This window comes from Filicampus tigris, chromosome 16 (assembly GCF_054856515.1).
Source record: "Filicampus tigris isolate MCC_2025a chromosome 16, RoL_Ftig_1.0, whole genome shotgun sequence".
Lineage (NCBI taxonomy): Eukaryota > Metazoa > Chordata > Actinopteri > Syngnathiformes > Syngnathidae > Filicampus > Filicampus tigris.
This window is the reverse complement of record NC_141232.1, coordinates 1,114,343-1,138,319: the sequence shown is the minus strand read 5'-3', so window position 1 is coordinate 1,138,319 and position 23,977 is coordinate 1,114,343. Positions and strand designations below refer to the sequence as shown.

The 23,977-nt window shown below is 47.9% G+C and overlaps 1 protein-coding gene across 1 annotated transcript in view; it reads right to left on the bottom strand.

The window, feature by feature from the left end:
* The window catches only part of adcy9b (adenylate cyclase 9b), a 30,128-nt gene that overhangs the window by 5,283 nt on the left and 868 nt on the right, over positions 1-23,977 (bottom strand). Inside the window, exons 2-10 of the mRNA XM_086054585.1 lie at positions 21,705-23,628; positions 5,747-5,907; positions 3,987-4,097; positions 3,663-3,919; positions 3,468-3,570; positions 1,892-2,100; positions 1,373-1,532; positions 1,094-1,236; positions 321-344 (exon numbers count right to left, since the gene is read on the bottom strand). Of these exons, the coding sequence (XP_085910711.1) occupies positions 321-344; positions 1,094-1,236; positions 1,373-1,532; positions 1,892-2,100; positions 3,468-3,570; positions 3,663-3,919; positions 3,987-4,097; positions 5,747-5,907; positions 21,705-23,508 (2,972 nt within the window). The 5' untranslated portion in view covers positions 23,509-23,628. The remainder of the gene's footprint in view (positions 1-320; positions 345-1,093; positions 1,237-1,372; positions 1,533-1,891; positions 2,101-3,467; positions 3,571-3,662; positions 3,920-3,986; positions 4,098-5,746; positions 5,908-21,704; positions 23,629-23,977) is intronic.

Sequence of the window (23,977 nt, the reverse complement as noted above, 5' to 3'; positions counted from 1 at the left end):
TCCGAGGCACCGTCGCGCGTGCGCTTCAAAACGCACGCGCTTCCTTGCATTCTATGAATTGACCACTCCATGCCACTGAATTCTACACATTGTCCTTTTAATACTGATTCTGGACTGCTACAGATGCTGTACGGTACGTGGCACAGGTATGCGCTGCAGGGGAAGCCTTAAAACCAAAACGTTTGCAACATTTTGAGCGTGATTGATGAAAGTCAAGGGTTAGGTGCATATTCCGCAAAGGGGACCTGAGCCAAGATGCAGACGTGCTGCCCAATACATCATCGTGTCGTGGATGACAATTTGAAAAAGAAAAAACTTACCAGAAAAAAAGATTTGCAGCAACTCTAGAGGAAAGAAAACATACAAACAAATGACAAATTAAATATTTGTTATCTCTTGTTACAGCACAACATACAGCATACTTCATTCATTGGTGATTTTTTTTTGTTTTTGTTCATGTTGATGACTGATGGTGATTTCTAATTAATAAGACCACACTTTCCATATCCTTTTCTATTCTGATGTTTTTACTTCTTTTAGAAAAATATTTTGTTTTCAATGACCCCGTAGTCGTATCACATCAATCTTGATTTATCTGGCATGAATATCGAAATATGAAATGTTGTCCATATTGTTCAGGACGAGATTCTTTGAGGAGCCCAGAACAGATCCGTGGCACTTTCATTCATTTCAACGGAGAAAGGTGATTTGAGATACAAGTCTTACGGCTGATATTGTTGTTATTATTATTATTCATTTTTATTTGTTTTACAAATTAACACATTAAAACATAAGACAAAGATAATGGCTTTCACCGACCGCCCCCCTAACAACCCTGCCCCCCAAAGAACAAAAACAAAAAGTTAAGTTAAAATACACCAAGTATTGTGGAACAGTCAAACATTCTGGCAGCAATTCATCTTTTTTTTCAAAGTATTAAGAGAGCCAAAATGTTTTTTAATGAATGAGTTATCCCATTTGAATCCGTCAAACACGCACGGGCCTCATATAATCCACATTGGTCGGGTCCAATTTAGTGCATTGCTGAACCAGCGGACAGCTCACTTTAAACTTTTGGCAAACTTTGGCCTACCTGCAGGGAGACGTGAAGAGCAGCGAAAGAAGCGCCAGTCCAGCTATAGTTGCTAAGCTTGAGCGCATCCAGTAGCTGAGCTGGCAGGAGTTACAGAACTGAATGATAGCAATTATGACAGCACAGCAGATGAACATAGTGAACTGGAAGAGGGAGTGGGGAGGGGAGTCAAAAAGAGAGAATGATTATTTTAATTTGGCAGAACACTTGTGACGACAACGCACCTGCCAAGTCGCAAAAAAAAAAGGAAATAATAAGGACAACACTGTTGTGCTCCACCTGAATGGAGCGATGCATATCGCAGGCGAGGTGGGAGAAGACAGCAAGAGCAGGCAGGGACACCGTGACGGCGCCGATGAGGTGACGCGGCATCCAACCCGACACGGCTTTCATCAGCGTCCGCGTGCACTTCAGAGCGCCGTCCAGGTAGAAGGCCACACTGGCGAGGGAAGCAACGGCAACTTGACCTCATGCAGTGATCAATTCCTTTGCGTGTGCTCCACTTTTTCGACCCGCGGAGTTCATTTGAATGTGGGGAAAAAACGTTTCTGTCTATCAATGTCTCAATCCGTCTACTTCCTCACAAGATTTGCTATCAAACAGCCATCAAACGCTGTGTCGTCTCCATTATTTTGCCTACAATTCTAATGGAAAGCAAAAGCAAAAGCCACATCTGGTCAAGCGAGATTAAGCATCTTTCTTCCGCCTTAAATGGCGTTTGAACAATCTGCGAGCAATTCACCCACATCCTTCCAGTTCCTCATTCAATAGCGTTGAACCAAGTGTTTGTTTTCTCACCGTATGGCAAACAAGAGAGCCAAGGCCTCCAGCGAGGCAGCCACGGCGGTCACGATGAGAGCCGGCGTGGGAAGACTCAGCTGGGAGACGACGGGGCCGAGGAAGCAGGCCAGCGACAAAGCCAGAAAGACCAGCGAGCACAGCAGCATGTCCAGGAAGGAGCTGAACGTCGGGCTGGCGAAGGTCTGCACCGAGGCTTGGGCCTCCACCTGCAAGGTGAACAACACACAGCATCCCAATGAGAAAATCCAGTCGGCGCTAATGCTTCCTGCAGATTCACGCGTTGGACTTGTGCGCTCAAAGTGCATTTCCGATGCACGCCAGCAGGGAGCACTGCAGTCAAGCGATAAAATTGCTGCACTTGTCAACGTCCTGCGGGCGAGTTGTCTGCCGCAGTCCCGAGAGCGTTAAAGGACACAAAGCCAGCTGCAAACGCAATCACAACAAACACGCAGCTTTTTGACACAATCCACAGAATCACAACAAAGACACTGGCGGGCTTTGACGGCTGGAAGGTTGCGCGGTCCAAGGTCAGCAATGGAAAGCGCACACATGTAAACCTGCATGTGCATCCGGCAAGCATGAAGCTGAACGCTATTTCTGGGGGGAAATAGACTTGTTGACTTGAATTGTTGGGATGCACAAGTGATGTCCAGGGGGTCCGCAAGAGGTTCCCAAAATGTTCACTGGGGTAGGAATGGCTCAGCAACCACCGGTTCTTCAACAGCGTCAAATTTCCGTTTTCCGTTTTGTACGCAGCCACACAGTGTTTGCTATTTTTGACCATCTTTGCGTGTTTAAAAATGATGTCTTCAAATGCGCTTCTGTTTTTTGTTTTGTTTTGTTTTTTGGCTGGCTGGGGGAAGGGGATGTGGTGCTGAAATTGTTTGGGGAAGGCATCATATTTATTGTCACATTGTACTGGAAGGACTAGCAAAACATTTCTTAAATGTTGTGTATTTGGGTCCTTCCTTCTTAAAAGTATGTGCTTCTTGCCTCCAATGGGCTTAAAAGAAACTTTCTAAAGCAATTGTAAATATATTTGAACACGCACAACAAATTGGCAAGCATAACAGACTTTGATAGTACTGTACGCATTGTAGATACATGTGCCTTTAAGAGGCGGGGCCTGGCGTGGCAGTATGTGACTTTGGCCACTGCATGTGAGTGTATGAGTGAGAGCTGTGGCTGGCAGCAGCTTTCGTGTGAGCGTACTCCTAGCGAGTTTATCTTTCGGAACGGGGTTCAATAAACAGCTGAAACGTGAGCGGTGGCGATTGTGGCTCTCCTTGCCCACATGCGCGGGCATTGCAGTACACAAATATGCTATCAAAACGCACAAGAGAGGATGACTTTTGAAGAAATTGTGCAGAGCAGGCGTGTGAACGATGAGCACTCACATATTTGCAGTTGTTTTTTTGACCTGCAGGTTTTTGCTATTCGCTACAGTATGCATGGGGGGAAACTGAACCCCCAATGCCCCCAAAATGGCTGTGTTGAAATTACAAGCGTGTGTTAGAAGAATCTCATACTAGGCGTGGCACCTGCGACCAGCTTTGCAGCGCAACAAACGCACCTCCTCTTGGTAGCTTATCTGGTAGGCAGACTCCAGGCTCTTATCCAGGAAAGTCAGGCACAGTTTGTTAATGGGCGGTCTGTAGAAATAGTCCTTCATCAGGCTGCCAAAGAAGGACAAAGCAGTGCAAATGATCTCCGACGTGCCCTCCGTCGAGAGCAAAGGCGCTGTCGCAGCGTTTGGGGCTGTCCTCACCTGTCCCCTTTGATGACGTCCACAAAGTGGGCGTCGCTCCTCTCCCGGAAGTTCTTGGAGCGCAGCGGGATGAGCGCCGAGTGGTCCATGCCCAAGGCCCCTCCCGCCCACGTCTTCTTCTCCTTCTCCTGCAGCATCTCGCACAGCGACGTTTGGCTGCTGTTCAGCGGTTCCAGCCGGGGACTCAGCAGGCCGTTCGGAGCTTTTGGGCCGCGGCCCGCAGAGACCGCCGGGGAAGCCTTCAAAGCCGAAATGTCCTGAGGAGAGACATGAAAAGTGCTACCAGGTCTCCCTCGCAATCAACGGTCCAACTAGCGGCCCGACCTTGCCGTTACTGTCCTTGTGCTCTTCGCGGCAGCCGCGGTTGACGTCGCCTTCCTCCGGCTCCTTCTCATCGGCCGGTGTGAGGACGACACCGCAGGACGGGCACGGAGGCTGCGGGGAGGGAGAAGAGGAAAGGGAAGGGAAGGGAAGGGAAGGGAAGGGAAGGGGGCCTTTATTTGCACTTGTGCCTATGCCTACCTGAATGTTCAATGCTGCAAAAAATGGCGTTCCCCACATAATGCGAGACGCTTCGCCATTCTCAAATCCGTCCGACAGACTCTTTATATGCTTCGCAAGGTGCTGCTGTTTTGGTTGGTAACAGGTTTCAAATGGGCTAGCCCGGTCTTTAGTGTCCGTGTGGGATCATTTGTTGAAGTGGACGACTACTAGACACGCGCCATCTGCTAGAGTGGGGGCCACTATTTGTGGAAATACTCTATTTGGACCACATGAGCAGAGAAACATGCACGCTTCATGTATCGGGATGAAAATGGCAGCATCCACCACATTCGAGCGTTATTCGGCGTATGAGGCCTTTAATGCAGATGTTGCTACTTGAAGGTCCCCGTGTGAGTTGGGGCCCTAAAGGGGATCAATCGCCATCAAGGGATGAAGGTCGTCAAGCCTTGAGGAGGGCTTGGCTGTTCCCGGCGTGCCTCAACTCTTTCAACTCATTAAGGGCCCCCTACTGACTCCACAGTCCTATCATCCTTCGTACTGCTCTGACAGCTCTTTTGCCCCCCCCACCCCCCACCCCAGCACCGCGTACCTCTGAACGCTGGTGTGTCGGAAAATTGAAACGAAGCACTGCGGGAGTGCGCACAAGCACAGGGGTGAATATTAAGAGCGAGGCTTCCGAGATCCCTTTTGGAGATTTGTGAGGATGCAAATGAGAAATCGGAGATGAAGAGGAAAAGCGCCATGAGCTCGGGCTCGTTGTAGCAGCCATGGCTCGCTAAAGTCGTTTTTGGCAATGGCAACTCCTGCGTCGATTGTTTTCAAAGCAAGAAACATATTCGGTTTGAATATCACTAAATACGCAGGAGCCGCCAAAGTCAAATAAAAGGTCGTTTGCTTCAAGGAAATAAAGTCATGCGAAGTCTCCCTACGTAACGACTCATCGCGTGTTGTTTTCTGTCTCAGACGGGGCTCACAAATTGGCATGGATGTTACCCTAATTGTAAAACTTGACACAACTGCTAACGGATGCGCCACCGGCAGGTTCTGTGTGCAGCACATGCTCCTTGTCAACTCGCACGTCTTGTCAACGCGCATTTCCGAGCCTTTTGACTTGGAATCACGTCCATTCCACAGATCCTGCCAATCTTTGCATTGAGTGGACACTGTCGTCTGCAATCGTGTTTCCCATTTTTCACAATTTAGCCATTTATGGACTCTAATGAAGACTGCTGCTGAGGTAATCATGGCAAATTGCTTTTGGCTCCAAGCGTACAAAATCATTTGCTTGCACGGAACGAAGACGCTAATGGAAATGGCAAAAGGCTATCTAGTTCTTGTTCAGTGCCCTCAAGGCAAGAGAATTTTGCCTGCAAACACGTTATGAAAGCCTCTGCAACAGCCACATAAGCCGAAGCAAATAGATGGATATTGACGAAGACTGTAAGAGCGCAAGCAGCTTCAGTATTGTAGCTCAGGCAAAGAAGTGTAAAAAAAAAAAAAAAAAAAAAAAAATCCTACATGACAGATGCTTCCTAACGTCTTCGGAGGTGTTTTGTTTTTGTTTTTTTTACCCGACTCACCAGGGGAAGGCTGGAGGCTGACGGGGCTCCATCAGGGGGGTGCGCTCCCTGCGAGCAGCACCTCGAGTCGGCGCGCTCACAGGCCGACAAGGCCGACTGGGAGCAGCTACAAGGAGGGGGCTTCTCCAGTTTCCTTCCCGAAATCAGGTAGGTCCTCAGGCCTAGAACGTTCCGGACAAAGAGATGAAGCGGTTGGTCAGCATTTGCCATCCCTGTTATATGCCTTCAGATATCATCACACGGGATATTGGCGCAGCTGCTGGCTCGTTGCCATGTCGTATGTGCGGCACATAGGCATGCAACAAAGTCTACCAATACACATGAACACAAGACTCACTTCACTTACTTGACTTAAATGCAACCCGCCTACCGTCCGGTGATCGCCACATGTTGGATCTGACTGTCTCATCCCGAAAAATGATTCCTGCGAAGCTTTGAGGCCGAGATTTTTCATCGCGATTTTTTATTTTTTGGAAATCAGATTATTCAATGAATCGTTTCAGGGCTACGCCCTCCTTAACTTAATTCTTGTTTTCATTCAAACAACATGCAAGCACACATGTGCGATTCGTATTGGAGTGAGAATGAGAGCGTTTGAGAGGCCAAAAATATTTGAACACCTGTGTCGCCCCGGTCTATCGGCATACTATCATTTGCGTCACTCCTGTGAGGCATGCCCGGATGCATTTTCGTCAAACGCTCGGCCTAAACGTTCACGTATACAGTAACACCCAGATTGCAACTTTGTGAGAGTCATTTGGCCAGGGACGTCTTCAGCCCCAATCACGCACAACCAACTAAATCGAAGACTGCGAGCAGAGCTCTTTCAGCCCCAATATCAAAAGCGTCTGACGTCACCTCACAGAAGCTCATTTTCACAGGCACACTCCAAAGTCTTATAGAAAGTGTTCCCAGTAGAGTGCAAGCTGTTATATAGTCGCTGCAAAATGGGAGCCCAACTGTCATTTTTGCCAACGATTGTCCAAAAAGGCCATTTAGCAGGGGTCTGCAATCCAAATTGTGCATGCGCCTACATACCGGTGCCTATGTCAATATATCCTAGCTCGACATGAAATGTCAAGCTTCTGCCTTGGTAAAAACAGACCTGACACAATCTGCTTCCCCTAAGAGTTACACGTATACAGACTCAGAGTCTCCGCATAGACTATGACCAGAGGAAACACAAGCTGGCTGCCTTACAAAGTCACACCTACATACTGCACAACTGCTCGCATGAGTAAGGAAGCAAGAGGAAGGCACACGAGAAAAATCCACGAGCAGCGATGAGACGCCCACAGAAGCACTCCTTCCTTCCTCCAAGCACCTACACATCTCATTAACCCCGCGGCTAGCGGCCAGAGGCACCGCGGAAGCGCGCCTTTGCTGAAGACGGGTCGATAGCCAGGAGGATGCGCATTCAAGGAGCCAAGAAGCTAAAGGGCGGATTAGCAACCGAGAGCTAATTGCCCGCACGGGTGATCCACGATGGCAAAGTAGACATGAAGAGCGTTGGCGCAGGACACTCTGGGTGCTCTGCAAATGCTGGGACTGTCTCACATACGGGTTCGGACACACTCACGTGGACTGTACACACGCAGCCAAATGCTTTTTCCTCAAACACCAAACCGTCAGCCCTCTGAGTTGACATTTTTATCCGCCTGCACGGGACCAAAAAGGCCCAATTTGCGTCACGGCTTTGTTCCATTGATCTCATCCTACAGGCAGCCGTCTTTCGGAAAATGACTGCTTTATCCTGAAGTGCTTTTATGCCACGGGTTACCCGAGTTCATGTGCATACACGCCGGCTAAGCGAGGACAATCTCTCGTATTTACAACCCACCGGGTGGCGGCTGCAATTGCAATGCTGTCAGGCGGTAAATTGTGGCTCTGATAAAGTGCTCTGAATAGCAGTGGTAAGACGTTGCGCATTTCCTCCGGTAAAACGTCATCGGAATACAAAACGGTGCTACGAATGCCTCATGACAGTGCGGGGGAAAAGGTCAACTTCACGCTGTTTGTTTGTATCGATCAATTGTGTGTTTTTCCAGCCGAGCCTGTGATGCGGGTGCCTTTTTGAACGTTTCCACCCGTGAGCTCGTTGAAGAGGACCATTAGCGGCGACCTCTGGGCTTCACGGGACGCACAGTGCCGCTCTATCAACAATGCGGGAACAATTTTTGCCTCGAACCTCCTCGTTCTCTGATAACGAGGCTCGGCGTGGCAAACGAGCACGCGGAAAAAAAGAGCCGTCATTTGCAGGGATGGATGTGCCGAGCGCATTCTAGGTTGGAGCCTCGGCTCCTGTTGCTGGCGTACTTTCCCCCGCGTGGTCCGCCAACCTTCAAAATGCCCCTGAAGGTTTTTTGTCCATACGCTATGCGCCGCGGAATTGATTGCCGAACGGTTCGTCCGGGGCGTCCTGCGCGAATTGCTGGGGGAGGCTCCAGTTCGGCCATGACCCCGAATGGGAATGCTACAAAATTGCTTCAAGGCTGAATCTTGAGTCACTTGGCTGAGTGCCAAGACAGTTCCCCACAAAGCTAAATCGGCTGCATTAGCAGAGTGCGTTTCTACCTTCCATGTACCCCAAGGCAACTGCCACACTGACGATGCGGCATCATGAGCACTTTGGGTTTCCGGAGCTTTCTCAAGGACGCTTTGACAAGACTTAAGGGGAACCGAGGAGTTGAACGAGCCTACAGTTGCCATCGCTTGGCATTATATCCGAGGGTCAACAGAATCCAGTCAAGACTTCCGTCACAAAGCTTGCTGCTGGCGAATGGAAACATCTCGTGTCACGTCTTTCAAAGAGTCAAGCCTCGAAGGGGGAGGGGGGCTCAAACAGCGGTCTTGTTGAACAAAGGCTTTATCGACGCACGGCAATTCACCCTGACCTCCTTCCCATGCGGACTTTCTTGAAGTATATCAATTGTTTGATTTCCTCATTACCAATCAATTGGAAAGTTCTAGCTGAACGTATGAGCGAGAATCAAGGTTTATTGTCTGGGTGAGAGCATTTTCTCCACCAAAGATATGTTTGAAGCGTCCCCCAAAACCTCCTGCTTCTTTATCACACAACAACACCTTTGACTTTATCCGAACAGCCAAAGCTGTGTGTCGTGGGGAGATTTCTTGTGAAAGCAGAAGAGGACAACAGGCGGGGAAGCAGAGCTGACACAACTGCTCGAATCAGCACAAAAACAACCAAAGGTGCCGTGCCCTAAATCATCCGATGATGGCAGGCTTCTGCAACAGGGCCAGGTATGGGAGCAGTGGAACAGGTGGCATGGAGACACAGGGGCATCTGGCCTGTTGGCTCCCTCTCCTTTGCACCGGCAGGGGATCTATTGGACATCCTTTCCTTGGAAGGGCAAGAGCAGCGAGAAGTCTGCCTAGTATAACACTACAGCGCAACGGTTCACGGTGGAAGAGAGGGATGAGAATAAAAGTACGCTTCGGCATGATGGAGCAGTCGCTGAGTGATAAAGTCGATTGACGCAGGGAGACGGCGGTAGCATTGCAAGAGGAGAAAAATCCCACTCTGTCAGTAAACAAGAAAAGACACCAATGCGGTTTTCACAAGAAATCACCATGCAGGGGACTGTCATTTCTGACAGTGAAAGAGGTGTGGTGTGGTGAGTCGGCGTCAGTATCCCGAGTCAAGTCTGATAGGGGCAGGGCTTGGAGCATTGACCTTCATCGTTACAGCTCCCGCTGGGTCCAGCTCCTTTCATTGCGCGGTAAGCAGAATCATTGCCAAACTCTGTTGTCAGAGAATGTCGGGCAGAAAGACGCAAGCAATGATGATCCATTGAACGAGGCAAAAGGGGGGCGGATACGTAACACTTATCTGCATTGACGACATGCGTAAACGCGCCTCTCATACGGAGACGGTATGAGAGGCTACGAATGACGCCACCGAGTGAGCGGGATGCGTGTGTCTGCATCAAACGCATCTGCGTCTGGATTAAAACAGCCGTTAGCAAGACTATAGACTTGCCAAAGCGAGATTGAGTACCGGTGTTTGTAGCCTCGCCTTTACGGAATATTTATAGGCAGACTTATATATCCACTGTTGCAGCATCTCAATTGGTGGCACGTCAAAATTGAAATTGCCCTCTTCTTTCTCAAATGAAACCCTCTCCCCAAATTCACAAATGCAGAACAGCAACACTGCCCTAATTTATCAATACATGTTAAAAAGGTAATTACGTTGAAAGGGACACCTTCACAAGTGGCTGAGAAGAGTTAAAGGTTCATAGGCCTAATTTCTGCCTGTTGCCTCACGTACTACCATGCTGATAATGAAGCTGAGCACTTTGGCAAAGCGGCAACGGCGAGGCTCAGGAGGTCGAGTGGCTACCATCGTCTGTGTTGTTGTCGCTCGAGTGTCCTTGGGAAGGACATTCAACTCTTAATTGACGGCAGTCTCCTTTGCATAAACGTGTCGGTAGTTGAATGAAAGTCTGCGCTACAAACATTTGCGGCATTTGCGGTCCTCCCATGACCCTTAACTGTGACTTTAGAGTACGCTTGTCTTGTGTTAGGTGCTAATGAGAACAAACGGAGAGGCGATATTGTTCGTATCAACATTACATCACGATGACCACTATTTTTCCCTTCATTAACGCACTTTTTGACCATCCCACAAGAACACTCCAACTGTCCACAAGCAATAAGTGTTTGGATGCTTGGACATATCCAGTATCATACAAATAGCATATGAAATGGGATGCAAAATAGCCATGCCATCAAGCACCCGCTCAGCATTTTGTGCTGCAGAATAAGAGCAGCGTGAAGACTCAACTCTCTCAGCATGCAGCCACAAGGGTGATGCACACTTTGTGGCAACGCTAATCTGATCAAGGCCAAGAGACTTTCTTCCACAGTCGGAGAGGCAAGATGCTGCAAGGTGACCTCACAGATGGCCTTATGTAAACATGACTTTGGAAAAAGAAAGCCAATGAATAGTTTGGCAAGAGGTCCACAGCCAGATCAAGACCCACATTTGGAATTGTGTTCCTTTTGGGGGACAACATCTTGTCATGATCTTAATGACAAACACGAAAATTGTACTAAAAATGCAACATTTTTCTCCACATTAAAACATTTTTTTTTTTAATTTTTATTATTTTTTATTTATTGTGGGTTTTGTTTTTCAAGCACATTGGAGCTGCTATTCCGATTGGTGACACCTTGCGGTACAATGCCAATCAAGCTATTGTGACTGGTGACGATGCCAGTAGCAGCTGTCATGAGCAGACTGGCCCGGACCAATGGAGACACTTGACATCTTTCCAAAATCTTTAACCTCCCTGTCAGCCTTTTGCTCCGAGGACTTGATTCTCTGCCGGCTGTGTCACATTGGCCGCAACTCGCCGTTGTTTCTCGACTTGTCAAATTGGACTGCGCTCCCCGTTCCCTCGTGTCTGACCAGATATCCAGTCGCCGCGTCAACTTAAAGGGCTCTTCACTGTCAAGTCTTGCCACGGCTGACATCATCCCAAAAAGCCATTCCACTTGCACACAGAATCTCATTTGCCTTCCCCACTTGTGTGAAACTCCTCGCCTGAATGTTAATGCGCCCCCACCACCTCCCCGCCACCAATTTCATCTCACTCATAACAGTCACCATCTGTGCATACGACCCGAGTCTGTAAGAAGCGATTCCCATTTGTTATAGAAACGAAAGGTACTTACAGCGTTTGCGGTGAGCCGTGTAATTCCATATATTTTGCCAGTGTAGTCCAAAGGAATCCATAACTAGCAAAATAAAAATGGAAACGTGCAGTCTGTGGAGAATTTATTGGCACATCTCTCCAACTTTGCATCAGGAGCAAGTAGAGCAGTTCCCGCAAGGTAACAATTCGGTTGTGGAATTAATGTGCACACGGCGTCCTCAGTTTACGGTGATGCCGCATCCTGAACCCGCCTTAGTCCATCACTAACCAGCAGCAATGCAGCAGCAAAGTAATAATTGCCTGCAACACATTCGAGACCATAAATACGAAACAAGCAAATGATAAACCGCAAGTACGGAAGTAACTGACTGCTTTCTCGTGACGTGTATGATGTGTTGTTCTGCCGTTGCAAAAAAAAAAAAGGTCATTGCACAGCATCTGTATCCTCAAAATGTCATCATTACCACAAATACTCGCATGAAAAACACTTCCATGCCATAAATAACACGGAGGGGAAAAACACCACTCTACTGTTTTGTTCCTGCTCAGAAGGTCATTTTGTCGCCTGCAGCTTCATAAGCCTTGTTGAGATGCAACTGATGCACAAGTGTGATAGCGGCGTTTGTTTGTTTTTTTCACTTATTGTCTGACTGATGAGGCTAACTGATCTGTTCACAGTCAACACAGATGCAAAGGCTCACGCCGGCCACAGGTTCCTCCTGCATCTTCTCGTCGAGCGTCACCAAGCGTGCTTATTCACCACACTGACTAATGATGTCCCGACTGGCGCTTACTGACGGTGTTCTAGATCCATCCAACCATTATCCATACCGCTTATCCTCACAAGGGTCGCGGGGACGTTCTAGCTCTTCTGCTAAATATAACGCACGGCAATCGGGGAGGACGGGAAGCGGCGACGCAGGCAAGACGTCGGCACTCGTCCGCATTGGCATCGTATTAAAAGAAGGTCGCATTGATTGAAGTCGCTGCAGCCAGCTTGTGTACTTACTGTTGTTCCTCACTCGTGTAAAACCAGATGGAGGAAGAGACTTCAGCTTCGATTTGACATCCACATCTCGCTGTATAATTAAGCAGTTGCTGGCGTCACATTGCAAGCCATTCGGCTGCCAGACATTTTTGGGGGGGTGTGAAATAAACAGCTGTAGATCAAGCTCTCTTCTATAAAGAAAAAACAGACGCAATTTGAATGGTAACAAAATCAGTGCGTCTCATTTTCAAGGCGGGTTCCCGTGCATTAGCGCGCGCATTTGCAACTCGTATTCGATTTAGGAAACGTGATTTACTCTACTGACATGTTGACATGGAATGGCCAGTTGTATGCTCAAACCTTCACAATTCCCATTTGAACAAATTCCTAAGTAGGACGTTGTTAACATGGGCAAAATGACCGTTTCAAATCAAAATGGCCAACTTCCTGTTTGTTTTCAGGCGTGGGTTCTGGAGGCGTTTGCGTGCCTCTCAATTTCATGTGGATCTGTAAAACCGGTGTTTGAGCTGAGCGTCATTTCCTGGAACGGCTAGTCCCCTTTTTGGGCAAGTGAGAAGCTTTGCCTACCGGCTTGGCTGCTTTTATTGGCACAAATACTCATTTGTACAGGCCTTGCACTCAAACCAAGCCCACCGCAGCAGTAAACACAGTCAGTCTTTATTAGTACACGCCCACAAGGCAGTTGGGGGGGGGGGGGGGGAATAGGTGTCTCGCATCAGGGCACCTTATTTGTACAGTCGGAAAAAATGAACCGGAGGCCTTTGAACCCCAGGACACGTCCGTGGATGGCCACGCCAGTGCCGAATAGTACTGGAAGCTGGAAGCGTGCACCATGCACCATTATGAAGGTAACCCCTAATGTTGCGTGCTATTTGCTATTAGCTAAAGTTCGTTAAAACCAGAATTGAATTGTCAAACCGTTCCATCCTTTCATCAGAAAAACACAAACTACAGGGGAGGAAAGGAAAGCCAAGACAGAGAGTCAGCATGGCAGACATGGGCGAAAAGTGAAAGAAAGAAAAAGGTGAGGGAAGATATCAGGTCCTTGGCATCCACGCGCACGGGCGGGATGTCAGTAACGGTCTTTAGACATGACAGCTAGCAGACTACGAGCTGTGCGGACGGAGGAGCAGTTGACAGCTGGAAGGGGCCACGGGAGGGCCGTTCCACGCTGTTAACTTGTCACAAATATTTCGTTGGAAGTGAAGCCACGGCACCCACCGAGACACATCAGCAGAAAGGGCCGCAAACGCAGCAGCAGCAGCTTTGCCGCTGTATTAGCCCTGTCACTCCGGAATGAAAAAAAAAAATGACAAGACGCGGAGAAGTCAATTCAGGGATTTGTTTCTAAATGTGCAGACTGACGACTATGTCGTAGTCAATTGTGGAGCTACAGCACAACATTTGACTTTCCGGATTATTTCTGGCCGCGGCCAACACGATGCCCGGTGGCACACTATTCGAACGTGAACGCCATCAGCGGTTATAAGGCCAAAAATCCAGTTACTTACTTACTTACTTACTTACAATAAGTAGGCCCAAGCCTGCTAGCTTACAAGCTAGCTGGCGGCCACGGGGAAAGCTCCGCAATGACCCGGTGTGATGTGCAGCGGATGTGTTTTCAAATCAATTGAAGTTCAGTTGAACGATTAACCCAACCAACTATCTGAACTCTTGTGCTCATTCAACAACATCGGAGAGGAAAAGATGGGCTGGGACACAATGCACAGAAAGAAAACCAAGCGGGTGAAGGGCTTCAAATACGGTCTCACAAACATCACGTTTCTTAACAAAATTATTCATGACAAAGAACACACTTTGCAAACTCCATCAGTCGATCCGTGCTTGGCGAGTGCACAAGTGGGCGTCAGGGTGGAGCGCCCCCCGTCATCTCCCTTCATTCATAATTCACAGAGCCATTTATCACACACGCACGCACGCACGCACGCACCCTTTTCCTGCCGTGCACATTAATGAGTCGCCGTAGCCGCAAACATTGCCAGGGTGGGGCCGCATGCGTGGGGGGTTGACATCGAAGTGCAGAATGTAAGTGAATGCGCGCAGGTGAGTGGGCGCTGGGCTTGGATGGATGCGCGTGCGTGTCACCTCAAGAGCGAGAGCTATCCGTCACCATCAGTCCAAGCTGCCGCGTGTGTATGCGAGCAGTGACATTTTCTGCGCCCTTGATCACAAAAGGAGGAAAGCTTAGGCTGCCTCAATGAGTCATGATGGCGATTTATCCGGCGAGCATCTCCAAGGCCGCGAGGTGAGCTCGATCGGCGACATGCACAGCTCAACTAACGCCGCCTCAAAAGCAGACAAGCTCGCGTCACGTGTCAAGTGCGACGTCGGGGGAAGGAAGCGGCACATTTGTTGATCATTCTTTCAACCTTTCAAGGTTTAACGCAGGCATACCTTCGTGGCATTTTGCCATTTTTCTGCTTGAACATATAACGTTCAGTGGCATGTTTTGTATGGGGGGGAGCAAGCATATGAGACCCACGTATCCAAAAATGAAATTAGCATCTTCCGAAAACAAAAGATTGAATTTCATTTTGGAACACAAAATTGTAAAGACTTGTCGGTATTTAAAGGGTGAACATTTTTACACTGGAACACTTTTTTTTTCCCCTTAGAAACAATTATTACCGACTTTTGAATGATAACTGCCATGAATTCAAATACTCATATCAGTCACATATATGGATTTTCACAAATGAATCAGTGGGGTATGTATTTACCATTATCGATCAAATGATACGGAATGAGCCTGATAAATACTTGAAAAAGAGTTGATCAAGAAGACAGTTCATGTAATGAACATCAAGCCCCATATAAAAAAAATAAATAAATAAAGTTGTGCGGCGAGTCCGCGTTTTGAAGTGGTGTATCTGTAAATAAAAGATCATTTTGCCATCCGAACTCTTTTATCGGTCTGTTTTTTGGTGGGGTTTACAGTTTGAGGTGTCAAAATTAAAAACAGCAGCATCAAAGTCACCGGTCTGCTTGACATGACCCCCCAACTAGCTTATTCTATCTGCTTATTGGTCAGAAAGCCGTGTTTTCGGTCAAACTAACACGTTTCGATTGTTGATTACTAGAGATGGGAAAAACCTAGAAACAACCATTCTTTTCTTGTGAAAGAAGACAGTCTACTCTTTCTTTTGCTGGGTTGGGTTCTTCTATTTTCATGGAACACAATATCCTGTGGGTCTTGACAGATCGGTCAAAAAGCCCTAAAAGCGCCGGGGAGCTCTGCTGCTTTGAAACAGATGGCAGAGACCATGCAGGTCATAGGCTGTATTACGTTACACCTCCTTTCTCATGAACATCTCACCTCTTACTACATGTTTGGCACTATCTGCAGTTGTTTCAATAAATGCCCCCACCCCCGATTTGCTATCCAACTGATTGACTGCTCTGTATTAAATGTCAAAATACAAATTGGACAGAGAGAACGCCAGCAATATGTGGCAAGGCAACGATGCCCCTCATGCCGTTGAATGAATCAAGTCATCCTGCCTCATTGAGAGCCGTGTCCTTTCAGCTCCTTTAATTGTCCGTTGCCACGGCGATTAGGCTGGGCGGGCCCGGGACGCAACGCTGGCTACAAGAGTGTGCGTGCGTGTGGCGTATGCACGAAGCAGGTGGCGCTGCACGACGACCCGGAACAGAGTCCATCTCCCGTCAAAGTCTGCACTGTACATCTGTTTCTTTGCTCTCCATAACACAGCAGCAGCAGCAGCAGCAATCAATCACACTTGCCTCTTCGCTATTTGGATTTGCATCCATCTCTGTCCACGGCGGGGTTGTGACGGCAGGAATACATACAAGCACTTACGCAAATGTGACGAGAGACTTTCTGCATGCGATGGAAAGCAAGAGCGGTCACCATTTTCTGGATGCAATCACACACATCCAGATGGAACGAGTGCCCGGCTAAACGTCGGCGGAAGAACACCAATATAAGGGTACTTGATGTACATGGCAACTGAAGGGTTAATGAGCACGTCATCCAAACTTGTACTTCGGAACATACAAAGTAATCCACATACAGTGATAAAAATATGACCACTCTGCTGTCAAACACTTTCTGTTTTTGCATAGACCTGCAAAAACGCCAAGCTGACAATCGGAGATGTCTTTTTGTTCCGAAACGAGCGATGGGAACAATTGATTTATGGCTCGGAATTCCATAGACACGTGTCGTTTAAGAATCGCTACTGAGTCAGTCAAATAGTTGTCATCTAAAGAAGGACTAAAAATATCAAATAAAATGATAAAAGAGTCGTATTAAAACATGAGTTCATAATATTCAAAGGGATCCCTTTAAAAATGAGATTTGAAAAATGACTACAGAGTAATTGGTCATGAATATTTTATCCCCCCATTGTTGACCACGCAACACGACATGTAAAAGAGTGTGTGGGTGAAAAGCTTTGCCTATGTGATATTAATGAAAAAATGTTTTGGTCGTGACTGTGCCATGAACAGTAGCGTAGCATTATCTGCACCGTTCACTGGGCAAGCATCACAAGCGGTAATGCGTTTGCAATTACTGCTTTGACACTTGCTTCGATTTCTACTGTTGTCGAGACAGAAACTGTGCTGCAATCGTTCTCAAAAAGGAGTCAGTATTTCTTTTTCAGGTTTGCCTTTTCACTCTCCAAAACTACACCGCAATAAAAAGGGACGGCCGAAAACGCCACTGTTTTCTGCTTTTTTTTTCAAATCAGTTAAAAACCTTCAAGTGTAAATGGCCCCTGAAAACATCGAGCAAACTGTGTCAGTGGCTGTGTAAGACTGTCCATTAGCAGCATTAAAAGCCAATGTCTGCAGACGTAAGAAGTAAATAAGTAGTTCTTCAGTGCAGCTCACGAGAAGTAGAGTTTTTTTTGTGCTTCCCATCGCTCATGTGCTGCATTTGTTCTGAAGGCATGTCGCCTCTTATCAGACAAACAGCGGTGTTGGCGTCGGTGGGGGCTGGGGGGGGTCACCTTCTAAGTCACGTTAGATAAAGACAAGACACTTCAACATGGAGCCAATAGTACCGCTGGGAGAGGTCTACATCGATACATGACTGCTCAGCGGGGAGCTAACAAAGCGATTCCAAAGTGATTCTAATTGTCCGCCCTTGATCCGTACAAATCCCAAACAGCCTCTGATTGCAAGGATACAAACAACTGGCCGCTCCTGTGCAGCCCTCGTGAAAAAGAACAGGTAGTCCAAACTGCTGAGTAACCGTGCGACACTGCAGCAAGACTAAATGACTGCGGCTCTATAAATCCACCTTATCGTCACACCCCTTGGAGCTTTCCAGCCTTCCCCTAATGGCTCCATGCGTGTTGATGGAGCGTGACCAGGCATCCTAAAGAAGGGCATACTGTACTTTGGCCTAAGGACCCGACAGGCAACAACATCCCCTCAAACGCATACCATGCTATATGAAACGGTTGATCAGGCCCCGTAATATGTGTTTGATGGGGCGGAGAGTGGCGGCTGCAGGCTACAAAACACATGAGATGAGCAACAATATGCAGTACAGTGTGACACGGTTCAATTCCCGGTGAAGTACTAGAGCATTAGTCTCTTAGCAGCGATGTAGGATGTAAGAAATTCACTTTAGAGGATTACACGACTATCAAACCACAGTAAACCAGAAGGCTGTGAAACTGAATAGTATCGACTGACTAGGAACTAGAAAGGGCTCATCGTACTTGGTTTTGCCGATGCAAAAGCATCCGGAGCAGAACCTTGTGGGGTCAAATCGGTGCCGTGCCGTCAGTTACTCCTGAAACTTAAATCTTCATCTTACCAAGACATCTTTGACAACTCTAAGCTACCAACAAAGTGAAGTCCATAAAGACACGCATTGCCACGTTTTCAAGAGGCCTTACCTCAAAGCCATCAAACACATTTCTGATGAACTAGAACGGAGCTGGCAAACCAGACCTTCTCTTTCACCTCCTATATCACTGACCTGAATAAAAATGGAACAATGTCCCCTAAGGCACACTTGCCCGCATGTGTTTGGTGAGGATTCTCGTTGTGGGGCCGGTATGGCTGAGAGGTCATGCGGACATCTGGCTAACAAAAGATTCATGGTTCAACTCCCAGTTTCCCCAGACTGGGTTTGGGATAAATTGTTTTTCTTCTTAATCCCTTCACGGTGTTGGACAGGAACGTGAGTCGTGTCGACAGAATCACACAAGAGATAGAAAAGCACTTTAGTTTATGTTCTGGATTCTTCCGATCTGCATTTTGGTGAGTATCTCCAAATAGGCCTCATGAATCTGTGCCATGTTCAACAGGTTGAAGCAATTATAGAGAGCAACGTGCCTGGGGCAAAGGACACAATAGGCATCGACGACTGACATGACATCCCAATGGAGAAGAATTTACAGGTTAAGGGAACAGACGTATGTGTCCCAAAAGCAGAAAAAGAAAAGAATCGGAGTGAAAGGACACACAATTATTTTCTCTTACGCACCAAAAGACAAAGTATTCAAGGTGATTGGTGACGCAACGGACGACCTTGGAAGAGTCTCTGAAAAGCTCTCTGATCATAAAACAGTCATGCCAGCATCATGATTGGCAATCGCTGTGATTTCATATCAATAAAACAGCTGCCAGTCGTGTTGCTGACCGCAGTGTTTGGGGGTCAGGATAACACAATATATGAAAACGGAGAAGTGCTAGCATTAATCCCTTTAATAGGAAGATGACGGAATCTTGTCTAATTAGTGACGGCACAGAGAGGAGAGAGCCGGTCGGGAGGGCAAATACTCTACAACTCCCTCAGCGGTGAAGCCGGCAAAGGTCGCGCTTAGAATTTCAAAAGGAATGTGAGAAGATCAAGCTCCGCCTTGAGGCGAGCCTGACACACGAGTTGCAAAAGAGTTGGCCAAATTGCGGTATACAAGAGAGCTGACAAGTGCTACCAAATGGAATGAAAATGCTCATCAGATTACTTCATTTGGTCCATGAAGTTCTTTGTTTTGTTGTTTTATTTGTGAAAGCGAGTGACAAAAGTGGCCAAAAGTAACACTCAGAGCACAGTTTGACCGTTATTCCCTGATGGTTCAATGTGGTATGCTTGTCACCAGTTTTGTCATGTTTTGTGGCGTCGTGCCACAAACCAGATTAGTGTTTTCAAACCATACGATGAACTGAACTATTCGTCTTAGAAGAGGATTCTGCCAATGCAGAAGAGTTCTCAAATAGGCAATACGAAGCCTACAACGCATTATAGCTTGTCCAGAAACAAAGAGCAGATGCTCTTAATCTCTTTTACAGATTTCAGCAATACCACCCAAACAATGTAATGTCATCAGAAAACAAAGCCTGCTTGGATGACTCAAATGTCAAGGCTGCTTGTGGTCATCATCAAACAAGGCAACAAGTTCATTCTGACAGTCTCAGCTTTTTTTTTGTCTTCTTACAGGTGCCATCAGTCCCCATCAAGAACAAAGGAAGGACACAGATGTACACAACTGCCTGAGTTACTTCCCCAAGAAACTAAACCAAATGCAGTTCCTTTTCCATCACGGACACACACAGAACGACACGGCAAGGCCCAAACGGTGGCGGTCCAACAGAGACAAAGAGGATACGGGACATAGGCTATGTTACACGACAACTATTAGAAAAATCCCCAATCACATTTGGTTCAAAACCGAAGGAAAAATGCTCAACCGTGCTAGCGCTTTATCATCAAAATGACTTATTAATGCTATTTTTCATACTAACTTGTGCTTATGACCCATATAAATTGCATTATGGATGGTAGGATAAAACCTTTGCTTGGCAACAGTTTTAATTAGCTCCCACAACAATCAATTAATGACCACAACGTTTGACAACAACAACAACAACAACAACAACTCTTGGCTGACAGTGAGAGTGAGTGAGCAAGTGTTGTCAAACTACTGTGAGGGACCGCGCTTCATGTCTCTGGCAAGACACAGGTCGCAGGTCAACCTTCAACTGCCAACACGAGTGAAACTCGACTGACCACAAACAGTTGCATCTCATTCTCGGCTATGATGAGCCACAAATAGCCTGGAGTACATAAGACTTGAGAAAAAAAGGATTGACTCAAGAGACACAATGTGACTTGTAGAGGCGGACCAGTGCGTGAAGATTGGCTGGCCACCAAATCAGGATGTCCTCCCCTCTCGCCCAAAGTCAGTGGGGTAGGCTCCAGCTTACCCGTGACCCTGATGAGGATAAGTAGTGTAGGAAATGGATGGATCTCTTTTCCTGGATTTCTCTAAATGTGCAGGCGTACCAAATGAGGCCGCTGAGTGTAGGTCATAGTCATTTATGTCTCGGTCGGGAAAAGTGGGATCATTCACATTCCGAATCCAATCCCGGCTGTGGCGCCACCTGAGGGATTTACGCCGACTGATCGAGAGGCCGGATGGATTTTTTGTTTTTTTTACAAGGCATGAGAAAAACTCCCTCCTGACAGCCAGCTCTCTCACTGGCTCAGCAATTCTGCAGGGAGAGGATAAATCTTAAGATGGAAACTGAATACATGGTGGAGGAGAAGTACAGGGGGTGGGGGGCTGATAACACCATCCAACACATTTATCCTCGGTCTAAAAGGGGGGGGGGGGGGACGGTAGCAAGTGCAAAAGTTGTTGTCGCTCATTAATCGAAGAGACGGACGGAGATGGAGGCCCATAAATCACTCAACCGACCTGGCAAACAAAAGGCACTTTCACTCTGCACCGTCACTCCAAACCGACGTCTACACTGATAAGCAGCTAATTGGTGTAAATGTCAGCATCAATGTGAATCCATGTCTAAATCCATGGAAACAAATTGTGCATAATTACCAAATGAAAGTTTATAAGGGCAGCTACAAAGTCCTCCCGGGTGATAACGGCTTATACTGCAATGCTTACAAAACAGTCATTATTTGGCAAGAATAGGCCATCAAATATCGCAGTAATTTGGGGGACAAAGCTAAGTTTAGACAGCGAGAAGGAGGCAAAGCTTCAGTTACATTCATTCATAACGCTATCGAAAAACACAAAAGAAACTGGACACGTTGGGGGCAGGGATGACTGTCATGAAACAAATCCGCAGGGACACGGTAAAGGCGACGACGTCCAATTTTGCTCCAAGGAGAAGCCGTACAAGACACAAACGCATAAACACGCCTTTGTAGCCAATGAAAAGTGCAGTCGTAACTCACCGCTGCAGTTCATAGCCTAGCGACTGCTGGACAATCGACAACAAAGCTAAAACCTCAACCTACCTTTGAGCTGGTCCGCCACCACACTCTGTCCGATTCTTTCGTTGACCTGTCCGTCTTCATGTCGGTAGCGGTCGTCCAGAAAGTTGGCGGTAGCTTGCGAAAGGTGGACCTTCCCGGCCACACCCAGTTGCTCCATCAGGTTGGCCAAGTTGACGTCATTGGACCAGACGTCAAACTTGAAGCGTTTCATGCCGAGGATGCCGCACAGGATGGTGCCGGTGTGGACGCCCACTCTCATGTTGACCATCTCCCGCTTCTCCTGGCAGAACTGTTCAATAGCCTGGATCATGCCCAGGCCCATTTCCACGCAGCAGTACGCATGGTCGGGCCTGGGTTCGGGGCATCCGGCCACACAGTAGTAGCAGTCGCCAAGAGTGCTGATCTTCTCGCAGCCGGTCAGCTCACACAGTCGATCAAAACGTCCGAACAAGTCATTGAGAAGCCCGACCAGGGCATGAGCAGATTTGTTGGCCGACATTTTTGTAAAACCCACAATATCGGCAAAGAGGATGCTGACGGGCTCCATCCTTTTCATGTTGAAGGGTCTGAAGATGATCTGACCTCGAGGGATAGAGGTTTTCTTGCGTTTGTTGTTCTTGGGGCTGGAGATGACGGCAACCGCTCCGCTTGCGGAGTATCGCTTGACAGAATTGTCGCCGATGTCCTCGTCACCCTGCTTCATCAGTTCATCTGCCACGATTCTGGGCATGACAGAATGGATCATTCGCTCCTTTAAGGCTTTCTCCACCTCCAGGTCCTTGCCGTGCATGATCGCTTGCCCCACCTTCAGGAAGGTGCTGCGTGACCGCACCTCAGACATGATGAACAGGTGAATACCAACGGCGTGTGCACACAGGTGGAGCAGGGCTTTGGCTGGTCCCAACCAACGAAGGGTGTCCAGGTCTTTCTCGGGGGTTAAGATCAAATTGCCGCCCGTCTGGGTGAGATGGAACCAGCCCAAAATCTCAAAACAGAGCGAGTATAGGAACCCGAGTAGGACAGAAGCAAAGAGGCGTACATGAAGGACGCTGTAGAGCAACAGGAGAACTTCGATACAGAGCGAGAAGGTGCCAACAGGAGAGACGCAGGCGGTCCAGGCGCTCCCCTCTACAACCTTTACGTAGGAGAGGTTGTGCGCAGGCCCACTGAAATTACCGACATCCAACAAATCAGTGAGGGTCTCCGGATCTCTGAAGCTTGACGTCTGGATCTGAGGAGCCAGGGTCAGCATGAAGGTGACAACAATGAGCAACAGGGATGCTTGATTGTAGCAGCGAGGGTAGAACTTGGTAAAAGTTAGCAGGAAGAGGAGCAAGCAGAAAAGGAGAAAGGATACGGTGGGGATTAGAAAGACAACGCTGTTGCAGCGGGATGGGTTGGTGGCAAAGTAACATCCCCAGAGGATAGCGGCAGCAGACAGGTAAAAGAGCACGTAGCGGAAACGTCGTTGCGTCTGAGGGAAACACCGTTCTCTGCACGCTTCCTCCAGGATAGACGAGTCAAACTTAGGGTCCCAGAAGTGACCGGCAGACCTCTCGAAAAGCTGGGGGACCCTCCTTTGGGACCGGAAGCTCTTGACCAATGTCCTCTTGACCGCGGACTCCCCGGAGCTACAGCTGGAGGAGATACTGTACTTGCAGTGTTTGGATCCTGCCATTAAGCCTCCCCCGATGGAACCCAGCGGCCCGCCTCCGTGCTTGTGTTTGACACTGCTACCGATCCTCACTGAGACGCCTTCGCCACTCGAGTCACAGCTCACCTCTGTGTTGTGAGGCAGCAGCTGTTGACGTTGGGGGGAGGCCATGTCGCTATTACGAAATCCAAGGCTTCAAGGAAAATCCAAAGAGGGGGCGAAGGCAAACCGGAGCCACAGTACTCGAACCGCAGCGCCGACCGATGGACCTCTTCGAGGTGAAAAGGCAGACTGAAAAAAAGGGAAGCTCAGTTAGCAGTGAAGACCTCATGGAAACCTCAACTGACGTAAGCAAGATTTTGCCCAGTTCATTGGTCCACTTGGTATCAGTATGTGCAATCCATTAGTTTTGACGCATTGCACAGACCATCCTCTGCAAGAAAACACGGTTCGATTCATTGTTAAAGCACTTGAAATGATGATTAGAGGACAGGTTCCCCAATGCGCGCGGACAAACTAGTATTTGGAGGCAAACAGAGTCTTTGATTTGATTGCAGTTCTTGATGCTTATACATCCAGTTCGATGGCGCAGGGTACGGTTTTAGCCCTTCCAAAGTGTCACATGAAGCATTTCAACAGG